Source organism: Manacus vitellinus, unplaced genomic scaffold, assembly GCF_001715985.3.
Source record: "Manacus vitellinus isolate BGI_N305 unplaced genomic scaffold, ASM171598v3 scaffold_29_pilon, whole genome shotgun sequence".
NCBI classification, from domain to species: Eukaryota; Metazoa; Chordata; class Aves; order Passeriformes; family Pipridae; genus Manacus; species Manacus vitellinus.
This window is the reverse complement of record NW_021940207.1, coordinates 5,657,858-5,672,415: the sequence shown is the minus strand read 5'-3', so window position 1 is coordinate 5,672,415 and position 14,558 is coordinate 5,657,858. Positions and strand designations below refer to the sequence as shown.

At 44.8% G+C, this 14,558-nt stretch overlaps 1 protein-coding gene across 1 annotated transcript in view; it reads left to right on the top strand.

Moving 5' to 3' along the window:
• Positions 1 to 14,144, top strand: part of MB21D2 (Mab-21 domain containing 2) — a 60,364-nt gene extending 46,220 nt beyond the window's left edge. The window contains 1 exon segment of the mRNA XM_018075065.2: positions 10,492 to 14,144. Within this exon segment, the coding sequence (XP_017930554.2) occupies positions 10,492 to 11,756 (1,265 nt within the window). The 3' untranslated portion in view covers positions 11,757 to 14,144.
• Positions 14,145 to 14,558: the final 414 nt, after the last annotated feature.

Here is a 14,558-nt window from a genome sequence, read left to right as displayed (position 1 = left end):
AGGTACCGAGGATGGGCAATATTAGTTCAGGCCCAGTTCATGAGGAATAGAGCTGTGATTTGCTCTGGCTGTGACTTATCTTTGTAGAAAACAGCTGCTAAAGAAACAGAAAGCAGGCTGGTAATTTAGCAGCTGGGGGGAGAATTTCTGGGGTGTTGGATAACTGTAAGCAGGAGGCTTGGCAGAACAGCTCAAAGTGCATTTACAGTGGAGGCTCTTGTGTTATTTAGAGGATGTGAGGGTGTGGTGGCACTCCTCTGGACACAGTTCGCTGCCTGGCACCAGAACATAAAGTGGTGTAGCAACTTAGCCCTTTCAGGGTGGGCAAAGAGATACCAGACAGTAACTGAGAACAGAAAACCATCCCAGAGAAGCCCAAAGTGCTTTTGCAACCTTGGAGTCAAGTTCTGCCCGATATGTACTCATGTCCCTCTGGCTGACTGGAGCAAGAGGAGAATTCGTTCCCAGGTCTGGAAGGGAATGGCTTTGCTCATCACTGGAGAGCTGCCACGTGTTTTCTGTGAGAGGCACCTGGCGCTGACTAGTCAGATTGGGATGAGAGCTTGAGGGAGGCTCGGGACTTTGTTCTCCTATTTAGCCTCCAAAACCTTACCCTGTCCTACTTCCACTGTTCTTTTCCAGTGTCAGCAACATCCCCTGTAAAGTGATGGGACTGGTGTTGGCTTTTTCAAGGGGAATATCCTGAAGGTGAAATTAAATTTTGGGGAGGAAGACTCCATTACACTGAGCAAACCTGCAGTGGAGTGGGGCTAATTTAGCAAGGAAGGCTGCTGAAGTATTTCCCAGAGGACTGGGAAGACATCCACCTAGAAGTCACCTTCTCATGTGCCATGCAGTGTTGACCACCTCGTTTTACATGGAGTGTAGCAGTACAGGGGCCCATGCAAATGCAGAGAAGGACAGTAAACTATACGAAGTTTAAATAAGTTGTCCCTTTCAACATGGAAGAAAGATGACTGATGGAGTCATGTAAAATCTTCAATGATCTGCAGAAGGTGCCATGGTTAGGTAAGTTTCTTCATTTCCTAGCAAGCCAGCAAAAGAAAGTCCTTTTGACACAACATGTGCTTTGTGAAAGACAGTGCTGCAAGGCACTGACTATAACAAAAATATAACTGATTTAGAAAGCAATGAGAGACATTCTCAGCAGATAAGTCTGTCGGTGCTGTTAAAACTGCAAAACCGCGTCTGGTTTGGGAAATCGCAAAGCCAGAGACGGCTTGAAGATTGCAGAGGGAAAATTATTATGCTGTATTTTCCTCACTCTTATGTTCTTCCCCTGAAAGCACTTAGCAGAAGTTGTCTGAGACGGGATTCTAGGGTAGATAGACGTGTTATGTATCTCACTGAGGTTGTTGTGCTCTTGTAAAGATCTCAGTAACAATGAAGGGACTAGGAAAACAAGGGCAGAACAGCCTCTCCTGCAAGGAGCTGCATGTTTGCAGTCAAGATGCTCAACCTGGTTTGTGCCCACTGCTGTTACCTTGTAAGCAGATCCAAGAGAGGAATCCTGGGGAGTCTCCCTCGATGTAACATTGTGCTGAATACTTGGCAGTGCTCTGTGAGGGTGTGAGCAGAAGTGGCCCATCTAGACCCTGTGTAGCCCTTGCCTCCCAGAGGGTAGAACTGTTAAAGCAGTCTGTACCCTGGCATATTTTGTCTCTGGGATTGCAGTTCCAGGCTAGGTGGCATCTTGTGCCATTTCCAAAGGGAATTTTATGTCTTATGCACACTTGAAAATATGGACACCGTATGGACACAGTGTACAGTGTTAAGCAGAGTGTAGCAGCAAGCTGTTCTTATAAGTATCCTTTCTGTCCCCTCTTCCTTCTGTTCTGCTTGTCAGCTGCTCTCAGACCTCATCACCCATATCCTTCAGACCCTAGAGCACCTCTTTGACTTGCACTTCATTTTCTATGTTGGCTTTCAGCTTTCATCACTCTTACCTTAGTTTGGCTAATATGACTCTGGAATAAGTCCACTGGATAAGCAGACTGGCAGGCTGGAAACCCAGCATTGTTTTGGAACACGACTCTCAAACTCTTCCCTGCCCAAAGCAGAGGTACACAGGAGTGAAGGGGGGGCTCCCTCTGAAAATGCTGTTTCCAGCTCTGGAAGCAATCTAGTCCTGCTTTTATGGTCTCTGAGACCTGACTGGTTTAGCTGAGCAGGTCACTACAGTACCACTGCTGCTGGTTTTGGTGCCAGGGTGGGTTTGGGTGTTTGTGACAGCACCACTCTTTGCTATACAGGCTCACCCTTTCAATCTGGGCTCTTTCTTTTTTTTTTTTCCCCTTTTTTCTGCTTGCACCATGAAACACCCATCTCCGTTGGCAAACAGGATTTTGGCTAGGTGGGTGGCTTCCACCAGGGCACATGAGAACTGGAAAAAAAAAACTGGGACACTGCTTTTAAGATTGTTTTTAAAGACTTTGGAGAAAGAAGCTGATTTCTTTTACGAGGGGGTGCTGTCTCCCTGCAGTGTGTTCTGTCACCATGTCACAAGATTTCTAAAAGGAGCAGAATCAGTAGGACACTGGTGTATCACTCTGCAAGGAGCAGCTTCCTTCACTTACCTCCCATATTTGACTAAACTGATATCACAGGATTCAATCTCCCCACTCTTCTCCCACCCCCTACCTGCTTCCGCCAGCAGTCCTCTCCAAATGTGCTTTGTAACTAAAGACTCCCCTAAAGAGCTGACTCTTTCAGTTCTTCTGCATAACAAAAACTTGTGCTGCTCATAAATAGATTTGCAATTACCAAAGGAAACAGAAGAATCTGTGCAGTCCAAATGTATCAGAGTGGCCTCCCATCCTGTCTTAAAGAAGCCTCTGAAATTCAACATGCATTGCTTGGGCATAGCTGGGAGACCTCTGCAGAGATCTTGGAGCAGCATTCCTATTCTGCAGGATCTGCTGTTTGCAGCAGAATTGTCAAGGAACTGCAGAGTCCCTGTCTAGTGTCTTTATAGAAAATGACAAAAGCTTTTTGTTTTTTGGCTAGCCTGGGGTTTCATGTAGTTCTTATAGCAGTCAAGAGTAAGAATTGCCTGGTCAGTGTGGAAAATCCCGAGCTTACAAATTGGTTCTCTGCTAATAGCATCTGGTGTGCAATTAGTGCTGTCTGAGCAATTCCAAGCACTTTCTGATCATCCAGGAGGTCGGACTTCCTTAGCTTTTGGGGCTTACAAGATGGTAATGATTTCATATAGAAGAAAAAAAGGCATTCCCAAGGATATGCATCAAACTGGGTAGACTTGGGAGGAAAAATCAAGAGCCCTGACTATGCTGGGTCCTGTGGAAGGATTAAGCAGAAGAAAAGAGGGAGGCAGTGGTACATGTGGATGATCCCTAGCTTTCCCTAGAAAAGAGATCACATATATAAGGAAGAACCCTTCTATATGTCTTCTCTTTTCTTTCTCCCTTTTGTCAGGGAGCACAAGGGGAGCATACACCCAGCACAGTGTTTTTTGTCCACCCTCGTAAAATGAATAGGCACTACCCCTGCCTTTGACACAAGTATGTCAACTCCCTGCAAACCTGGGTGGACTCAGCTTGGCTTAGATCCTGAGCTCGGACTCTACATCCCCACAAAGTGTGATTAGTTTCACAGTGACACGTCCCAGAAAACATGCCTGGAGCTGGGGCATGCAGGGTCACAGGGCAAGCTTCCCTACAAGGGCTCTGGGCTGCTTCTTGCTGAAAGCGCTGAACCAGTGAGAGCAAATCACATCTGTTGAATCAAAAGCAATTTCTAGCACTGTCTTCTCGGAAATGTTTGCTTCCTGGAACCCTTCTGGAGACCTTCCCTGTGTGGGAGTTCACTTGCCCAGAGACTTGGCTGGGTCTATGGAGGAATTTAAACATACAGCCCTATAAATGTCAGTGGGGACTTCCTGATTGCTTTTATCAGGGGTGGCCACCCATATTTCTTCCCCCTTGCTGGGGTTGCAATAGGAGCAGCATTATACTCACTTTCTTTCAATATGATTACTAAAAAAACGTTGGTTAAGAAAATAGACAGGTCTGTGCAAGACTGGCTACAAGTGATGTAGAGCACAAGCTAATGGTTTGAAGAGGGCACACTTGAAATGTAAGGTCAGCCAGTGATCAGTGCCAGAACACCACATCATGGCTATCGATTGAGGAGATGATCATCCAAACCTCTTGTTTTGTGGAGATCAAGTTACCTGCAAAGAAAGAAAAGGGGGAAGAAGATATCAATGATAATGTCAGCTCAGGTATTGTGTTTCTCTAGAGAAAATCTCAATTTTAATTCTGTAGACTTTCTCCTAGTGTGTGAGGGAGAGAGAGAAGCTGGGAGAAGGATATTTGTAATTTTTTCTAGTTCTCCTTTCCCTCCCTTCTGTCCAGGTGGATGTGTTGAAGTGTGTAAAGCATCTGAGTGTCCCAGTTCTTGTGATCCCTCACAGACAGCACTCTACCTGCACTGAATTCACAGTGCTTTGGGTCTTTGAGCAGGGTACTCTTTGAGAGGGTACTCTGGCACTTCAGAACTCCAGTGTGGGGCTGAAGGGCAGGTACCAAGCATGTTTATTTTGTGCTGCAGCTATTTTTAACAGCTGATGTTACACAGACTTGTGCTTCTTCTCAGATTTTAGATGGCAAAGTCAAGAGGTGAGCAGAGCAGTAGCAAACATCACCTCTGCCTGCTGAATTGCACAGCACAGCTGCCTGAGGGCTGCAGCCAGCCCCTCACTGTTAACATGCAGTCTTTTCCTCCTGGAGAGAAGAGGCAAGCTCCTGGCTTATCCACAGATAAGCTTGTTCATGTTGTTTACACATGTCTAGGGATTATTGTGCCCCTAAAGGTCTTCAGCAGCTTGTCCACAGTATTTTTTATGGTTCACTTGCCTCCTGTGCAGGTAATGTATAGAATACATTTGTGATCTTAAGAAGCTGAAGATGATCTGTGATAGCTTTCTGGGCTGGGTTGCAAACCCTTCCTGGCACAGAAAGTCTGTAAGGACAGGGATGTTACCATAACTCGTGGTCCCAGCAGCTTACAGGAAGCCCTGCAGGCTGTGCAGAAGGAGTGGGTGATGCAGGGGTCAGGGAAGAAAATTGAGGCTGTGCCCTGAGTGGACTGTCTCCTCGCCAGCAGGGTGATGTGGAACTCAATCAAGGCTACTGCAGATGCTGAGGTCTAAATTGGAGACCAGGAGCAGTGCAGAGCTAGCGCCTGGGCCTGGCTTGGCTCCCAGAAGAACTCCCATGATAGGCTTCTTCTGTGTGCAAAGTTCTGCAGATTCTCCTTTGTGGAGCCTCTCTGAGCATCCCACTGTTTGTTTGACCTCTCTCTTGTTCCCATGCAGCAGAAGTCTCCCTGAATTCAGTGACTGCCCTGAATGTCACCCCATTCAGTTTGGTGAGACCAAGTTAGGCTAATGGAACAGCATCTATTTTTGCTTATGTTTCCTTTTGGTCGCGATGGTTGCATATCTAAGGCATTGGGAAGTAAGGCTTCAAGAAGGAACCCAGAGTTAGGAAATGCATATGTTATAAATAAGTTTTTATGTAAATTTTTTTCTTGTGGTCAGTTTCTTCAAAGACAAATCTGTGTTCATCCTTACTTACACAAAGCTAGTCATGAAATAGTAGCAGATCCCAGCACACACTGCAATGATCCTGAAATCAGTTCATCTGAAATTCTGTGATTTCCAAAGATAGAGAGCATCTTTGCGTTGCTTTTTTGCCTTTTTTTTTGTTGTTTTTTAATGGGAAGAGTAGTCTGTGTCATCTGCACCAGAGTCACAGTTCATTCAAGGATGTGTCCCAAATGTAGGTGTTATATAAAAGTAAAATTTCTTTTCTCTGTCTTTATTCTCATTGTGTCACAGTGCTTGGAGTAGAAATAAATCCTTTTTTCCTGACACTGAAGAAGCAACAGTGGAATGAAATTCTGTTGGTAGAACTCAATTGCTCACCTGTGTTACTCTGAATTGATGTTTAGTAAACCAACCAGCAAGCTTGGCCTGCAGGTGCTGCTCCTGCTTCTCACATTCCCTGCCCTTCTCATGATTGTAAGCATACTTAGCTGTTAGGATGCCAAATTTAATAGCTTGGGAAGGTCCTAGACTAAGTTACAAGTCTAGGTAAACAGAAGTCCTTTAAGGTGCTTTAGATGAAAGTGGTAACTGAACACCAGTCTCTTACTTAGAGAAATACCAGCTTTGCCAAACAACCTTTTCAAAAGAACGTGTCACACAAGGTGCAACTGCAAATTATGTGTTTTGCCTGGTAGCAGCAGCAGGCTTCTTAAGTGTCTGTGAACCTGCTTTAATGCCATGAGAGCTGGTCCTTCAGTTAAAATAATTTTTTTGTGTTTGACCCTACAAATTCTGGGTTTGGTTATTACAGACAATTTCATGGCACTTCTATAAATTTCATAAGGTTATCTGTAACCTCTGTTCCCTCCTCCTCCCAGGTGGTCCTGGTACTGAGATGGAAAGAACTCAAATGGCCCACTGGTGCTATTACCTTAAGTACTTGGGTCAAGTACCAATCTTGATATTTTTCCTTTTTTGTGTTTGCACTTACATGCTTGCTGAACTGGAGTGCCTAATTCTGTTGTGCCTTCATGTGATTCTTTCAGCTGGCATTTGGGCTTCAGAAACCTGGGATGAAAGCTTGTGCCAGGGTGGTGTATGTCACACGGTGTTGGCTAATAGGATTCCTTGAAATCCCTTCATGTTTCAAATAAATTTTTCAGTAAGGGGGGGCAGTCTGAAGACATCGCAAACCCCTAAAGCCTTAGTAAATCCTGAATTTGGCCATCTCAACTATTTATAGAACACTCTATGCCTATTCTAAATATATTTTCCTCAAGGAGACCTCAACTCCCTGCTCCACCTCTTCAGTTGGATCAGCAATGCTGTTGTGATCTGTTAGCAAAAATTCCTTCTCTAGTTCTGTGGCAGAGCTGCAGATGTTTTTGGTTCAGGCCTTGAAGGGGAAATTATATGCCAGGCAGAGCTCAAGGATTGGATTTAAACTGCAGCCAGCCAGCCAGGTAGAGAGATATTGATGATATATTGGATCATTTCCTGTACTATTTTTTCACATTCCTCTTCTGCTGATAGTTCTAGAGTTCTGGAGAGGAAAAAATGAGAGAATTATTAGCAATGTACAATGTACACCTTTCCCTGTCAGGAGTCTTCAGCCTTGCAAACTAGGCTTAATGGCAAGCACTCAAAACATTTTCTTTCCAGAGGGAGTGTAAACAGTGATCTGTGGGCAGAAAGCATTTTTTATTGCAAGGATGCTTGAAATTGGTCTTCTCTTTTTCTTTCTCTGCTATGGGGAAAAGTATCTCTTTGGTGGGAGTACCCACCTGACAGTGCTTGGAGAGCTGTGCTTCTTCCTGAAGTGTTTGCTACTCACCAGGAGCCAAAGTCTCTTCTTTGCTAGCTGGTGTTTTGTGACCCCTCTGGCAGTACAGCAGGCAGTGCAGGTTTTGTCCAGTGCAAGCTTTGCTTTGTGTTAGTGGAGGCAGGAGTGCTATAAGATGGTATAGAACTGACATTTCAGGAGTGGCTCCTGTTCTCAATTGGCTTTGGAGGTGGGTCATGTGTGTTCACTGTTATTTTCCAGGCAGATGAACATGGGCTGTTTAGAAAGCAGGGCTTGAGCCCATCATGCTATTGGTTGAATGGGGTCAGACTCATTTTGCTCCCACATAAGGACAAAGGATCTCTTCAGGCCAAGGAGAGCAACTCATCCTATGGTAGATTCCATAGTGGAAAATCTCTACCTTTTAGAGAAATCATATGATTTTCTTTTTCAGTTAAAGGCTCTGGCTGTACCAGAGGATAGAAGTTTTGGTGCAAAGGGCAAACTGCAGAACTTCACAGAACACTTTTCATCCTTCAAGTTTAAAAATATTTAGAAAAGTGCATACTTTATTGAGTCCTATAGGTCTGAACAGTTTCTTCTGTAGGATAGTTACATTCTGTATGCCTATCTCAGGAACAGTCCTGAGTGGAAAATTCTGGGCTCAGTGTAGAGGCCATCAGAACCCTACATATCCTGAATAGCTCTGCTGCCCCACAGTCAGGGCCAGTAGTCACTTAGGAAGTAAAAGCAGTTGCTCCCTGTCTCTGTGATGTGATTGACCCAGATTTTACTTCGTGGGTCATGAACTCCACTTACAGGTGGGCTGTAAAGCACTGAGGCTGCTTGCAGTGTTTCAAGGACAGGACTCAGAAGCAGCGTGTCAGTAGTGGCTGCAGAAGTCCCGTCAATTTAGGTACCTGTTAGAAAACCCCTTCTGGGTACAACGAAGGAGCGACTGCTACTTATTTTGCCTCTGGGATAGAGAAGCCTGTGCAAGGCTTTGCCACTCCACAATCAGGGTAACATAGCTCACTGTGTATCTAAGCCTCAGAGAACGTTTTTGTGGTTGACAGAAGCTTTTCCTGGTTATTACCCTTTGAGGATGAACAGGGCAGCATGTGGCAAGATCGCAGAATGGGATTAGCTCAGGATTTAACAGGAAGAGTTTCTTAGCACTCCTTCAGAGCTATTTCCTTCTCTTGCAGCCCCTCCAGCTGCATGAAATGGAAAGGGTTATGTTCTTGCCTGCCTGGCAGGAAAATCATCCCAGCTCAGTGTAGCAAAATGGACTGGGTCCAGTGCTCTTGGAAGGAATGAAACAGATAAAGTGTATTTAACAAGGAATTTCACATGGGGGGTTGCATAGTTACACTGAATATTGCCCCAAGACACATTCTGCTTCACACACAGGCCTTTTACTGCAGTCTCCTTGGCTTTTCCAAGGAATCAGTGTCTGCATAGCTTTGGATTTTGCTCTGGTCATGGCTCACCTCTGTGCCTGCAGATAGCATTTCCTTTTTCCTGTCCTATCAAGCAGGAAGGGACAGGTGAGTCTCTCCCAAAGCACTGCAATGGCACTCAGCCTAGTGCAGCCCTCGGTGCCTTGCGGTGCTGCTGCTGCTGCACTCTGCTAGGGAGACCCACTTAGTTCAGGCAGTATCTGTGATACCATGGGGATGCATTACCTCAGGAAATGCTCTGCAGTCCCTGAGGCTATGCCAGGATGGGTGCTTAAACTGTAGCTCTGATCATTTGTGTTTCAGTAAAAAACATTCCTAATGTGTCTGTCTGTGGTTCCTAGGCTGGCAGTGTGATTGGCAGCTTTCTGGCTCACTCCATTATGCCTCTGGCTAGTTATTCCCACTGACATCTCTCTAAGACTGGCTTCCTTGTAGTGGAAGGTCTCCATTTCACCACCCTTGATACAAACAAGCTATATTGCCTTTCAGAAGCTTGAGTCAGTAATGTGTGCCAACAGAAACTAATGCGTTTGTGCTTGAAAGGAATAATGGTCTATGCCTTTTGCAGTGCTTATAACAGCTTCAGCATCTCCATTCAGAGTTGCTGGCCTTTGTTCCCTGGTGGCCTGGGTGTGCTGGCTGAACTGAGGCTGGGAAGGAACCAAGAGCATTTAACCACAAGGCAAACACCAGGATTGAAACAGCCCAGACAGCAGGAGCAGACTACAGAGCATTTGAAGTGCAGAGCACAGTTTTAAACCTAATTTGAACACTGAATGAGGTGCTAATATCTCAGCTACTGTGTAGAGTCTCTTCTCAGTCTGCTGTTCATGTTTCATGAACACAGTATAAGGGTATATATAGAATATCCAGTGAAAAGTCAGCTTTGTGCAACTGGTGAGGGCAGCGCAGGGTCAAGGGAAGTGTCTGCTTTTGGTGATGAAAATAGAAATCTGTCTTCATGTCTGCGTTCTGGGGAGCTGATCAGATATTTTATGGCATGATACTGTCATTGCAGCTTGAAGAACCAATTTCAGAGCTGGCTTCTCTAGGTGCCTGGTCCCTTAACTTGTCTCCATTCGCCCATAAGAGGAGGATGCATTGCTTTTGTTCATATTGCCTTGTTAATCAGTAAATGTAAAGCAGATTGTAGAATTAGACCTGCTTGAACTAACATTTGGAGTTATTCATTTGGTGGTCCAGCTCTTTTATTTTACCAGAGAGAAAATAAGAATTAATATTCTCCTTTCTTTTTGAACTGTTGGTGGAACATTTTGATACCATGGAAATGAGTGTCAGTATGGTGAAAAACTGGTTTAGAAGGTGTTTAAGAAGTTAAATTTAGTCCTGGAAGTAGCTTTGTTGTGTTTTACCAGAGGCTTCGGCTTTTTTCCATTGCTCTCAGTATGATGTTTAGGGTGGACTTCACCCATTCCCAGGGATGCAGGGAAGGCCCTGCCATGACTCAGGTGGGACTAAAAGTTGTCTGAGTGCTGGGCCTGATGTAGGTTTGTGTCACACAAACAGTGATGGATACCTCTGGTTGCCTTTCTTTCCTGCTGGGTATGGAATGAGTTTTAATCCTGGTTAAATCCCGTATCCCAGATCTGTTTGCCTTTTTCTGAAAGGACTTCTCTTTCTGTCTTTTGCAGGCATGGTTCAGAAACTTGACCAGAAGCTGCCTGTGGCCAACGAGTATCTGCTGCTTTCAGGCGGCGTGCGGGAAGGTGTGGTGGACATTGACCTGGATGAGCTGAATGTTTATGCACGAGGCACAGACTATGACATGGACTTCACCCTGCTTGTGCCTGCACTGAAGCTGCACGACCGCAACCAGCCAGTCACGCTGGACATGCGCCACTCGGCTCTGTGCCACTCCTGGCTGAGCCTGCGTCTGTTTGATGAAGGAACCATCAGCAAATGGAAGGACTGCTGCACCATCGTGGACCATATCAATGGAGCTACCAATTACTTCTTCTCTCCAACAAAAGTTGCAGACTGGTTCTATGACTCCATTAGCATTGTCCTCTCCGAGATCCAGAAAAAGCCCCAACGAGGGATGCCCAAGGTGGAGAAGGTAGAAAAGAATGGGACTATCATATCCATCATTTTGGGAGTGGGCAGCAGCCGCATGCTGTATGACATTGTCCCTGTGGTGTCCTTCAAAGGCTGGCCCGCTGTGGCACAGAGCTGGCTGATGGAGAACCACTTCTGGGATGGGAAGATCACAGAGGAGGAAGTCATAAGTGGGTTTTACTTAGTGCCTGCGTGTTCCTACAAGGGGAAGAAGGACAATGAATGGAGGTTGTCATTTGCCAGGAGTGAAGTGCAGCTGAAAAAGTGCATCTCCAGCAGCCTCATGCAAGCCTACCAGGCCTGCAAAGCTATCATCATCAAACTGCTGTCCCGCCCCAAAGCCATTAGTCCATATCACTTGCGGAGCATGATGCTGTGGGCCTGTGACAGGCTGCCAGCCAGCTACTTGGCCCAGGAGGATTACGCAGCCCATTTCCTCCTGGGTCTCATTGACGATCTCCAGCACTGCTTGGTTAACAAGATGTGCCCTAACTATTTCATCCCCCAGTGCAATATGCTGGAGCACCTCTCTGAAGAGACTGTTATGCTGCATGCACGGAAGTTGTCCTCGGTCCGCTCAGACCCCGCCGAGCACCTCCGAACTGCCATAGAACATGTCAAAGCAGCCAACCGACTGACACTTGAGCTCCAGCGGCGGGGCAGCACCACCAGCATCCCCTCCCCGCAGTCAGATGGAGGGGACACCAACCAGCCTGATGACCGATTAGCCAAAAAGTTGCAACAGCTAGTGACTGAGAACCCTGGGAAGTCCATCTCTGTCTTTATTAATCCAGATGATGTCACAAGGCCCCACTTCAGAATTGATGATAAATTTTTCTGAGCTTTCGGCGGTGTTTCTTGGGATTTTTTATTTTGTTTCTTTTCAAAAACTCTTGCAGTGTGCAGGTTTTTTTGTTTGGTTTTCCTTGATGACTTAGTCTCTTGGTTTTTACATATCCAGCGTAGATTGGATCTGTTGAGAACAATCTGAATAAATTATAAATCCTGGTTCTGCAGGACGGTGCAGATTTTGAAACAGTATATTACTATTTCATATGCTGCTTTGATTTTTTTCACCCACCCTGCCCCATTGTCTGTGAGTAGTTTCTAAAGGAGAACACGCATCGTAAACACATGCCACAGTGTAATGTAACAGTTTTTTTCAAGCTTCCATAATTTATGTACGTGGTTTAACCTGGAGAAAGGACAACTCATCTTCCATTGCTTTGGAAATTCACTTCTTTTTCCATGAGCTTCCATCACCCTAAAGAAATGAGGAGAGACTGGGTTGGAAAGCACTGCTGGTAATTTGATGAGGCCAAATCTGCTGGGCTGAAGCCCAGTTCATCTGTTCTTCACACTTCTCACACTAGGGGAGAAAGTTGACTTTAAAGATGATGCAGCATTTGGGGGAAAGAGTTGTTTCTGTTTTGATCTACTTTTTGAATGTAATTGTTCATTAATTGGACCTTGTACAGTCCAGAGGGTTGTTTCTGCTGCTTTTCCATGCGGAATAAGGTTATGGAATGTTAGTTTTAGTGTGTGTAATTATTCAAAGCCTTATTTAAATTCTATTAAAGAACATACCATTTTAAATGTAATTGCACTAATGAAATCTCTGCCATTACCTCAGTCCCACTGTTTGTGTTTCTTTCATGAATAAGCATCTGTTATTAGGTCTCAGTATTGCTGATTGCTTGAGACCCCTCAGGTCTCATGGTTTCAGGTGATTTCTTGATTGTCTCTTACAAAAGACTCTTCTTTGTTAGCCTGGCTATGTGTGAGCAATCAGAGTTTTGCATTGGCATATTTCTTTGGATGCATATTGTGTGTTGCAGTGCATATTGCATTAATATGTATTGCATGTTGTTGAAACAGGTTTACCATTAGATAAGGATGTAATGCTAAAGCAGTGGTATGTGCAAAGTGAATCAGCCAGACCTCTAGCAAAGGAGCTACCTTGCTTCTGTAATGCATGTATTAGGCCTGATCCTTTATGGCAGTTACCATTCCGTGGACTCCTGAGGACTTTCTGACTTACCCTGGGACACGTGAGATCTTACTCTGGTCTCATGTTTGCAAAAGTTGTGTTTGTATGTAAACTTGTGGTGCAACAGTAGCCTTGAAAAACACATACGCTTTTCTTCTGTGTGTAGGATAAGATGTATGGTAACAAGGGTTAGTCTGAGCCAAAAATAATTCCAAGAGTTCAAGGATAGAGTGACTTATTGTGGCTGGCTGGCCAGTGACTGATATTTAGGCCTTAAATCAGCAATTTGGGCTTACAGATTATCCCAGAGATGCTGTTCTGATCCAAACTTGATGCATGTGTTAAAATGTGATTATTAGAGCAGGTTGAAGTATTTTTTAAATATTTGACAGACAAATGAGGTGCATATCTAGTAAATTCTAACTGATAAAAATTGTGTATGAAAAATGTGTCACTTTTTTTGCCCAGCCTTTCTGATAAAGAAACCAGGCTGGTAGAGCAACACACCAACAGCTTTGGAAACTGCTTTATTAGATGGCAGGGAGGTTTCAATACCTGATCTAGTGCCCAAATCATGTCTTAAAACAAACTTTGGCTCCTCCATCTCTTGGGCATATTTACAAACTTCACACCATTGCTGTAGCCAAAATGTTCACATTTACCTGAATTTACTGGCACACACTCACAAGAAGCTCTCAGAAGTTGCTGGCTAGATGGATTGGATGAGGATTTAACTTTAAAGCACAATTGGCTAGTGATCATGAGCCCCAGTGCAGCTGCAGTTATGGTCCTGGGAAGGATATGGATTGACTTCAGTGGACTCAGAACCAGGTCCTAACTGTGTGGCTATTGCCAAAGATGAGCCTCCATGTAAACCTGTGTAACCTGCCAGGGGAGGCAGGAGAAACAACTGGGAATCCTCTCCAGAAGTGCTTGGATCATGCAAATTTGCTGATACAGTCTTTTCCCCAGTCTCTGGGACTGCTGTTTATTGAGAGAAGAGTCTTGGCTTCAGGATGAAGTTTCCCATCACCATCTGAGAAATCTGCTCAGCACAAAGCAACGGTATCCTGGCAGGCAGAGTACTTTCCTGGGAGTCCCTGCTCCTGAGATATGCAGAAACACAGCCTTCCTCATGCCAGTTCAACGTCCCAGTGACCAGCAGTTTGACTAGCCCATGCCAAGCTCTGGTGTGTGCTCCTTTTTTTTGGTTTTAATTAAAAAACATTTTGAAAAGTATCCATCTTGTTCTTCCTGCTTTGTGTGTGTTGGGGTTTTTTTTGTGGGGGAGAGGAGGCTTGGCTTTTTACTGGACTGAAAAGTAATTTTCCAGGTAGGTCTGCGAGAATGTTATATCCTCTACCTGGACCATCTGTCTCCCGAGGAAGCAGAATCCTCATCTCTGGTAGGTTTACATCTGTCTAGGATTTGTTCTCTCCACATACTATAGTTCAACTTAATGAAGGAGGCTGCCAGCCCAGAGAGGTGATGTGTGCTTTGTATATCAGAAAACACTGAAGATTTTGTTTTCTTCCTCTCCTATGGTCCCCTCTTGCCTTTGAGTATATGCTGGAATAGACTTGCAAAGTCCATAGGTCTGTATGTGGAATTTCAGTGTAGTCAGTGGGTTTAGATACAGATGATGTGTTATTC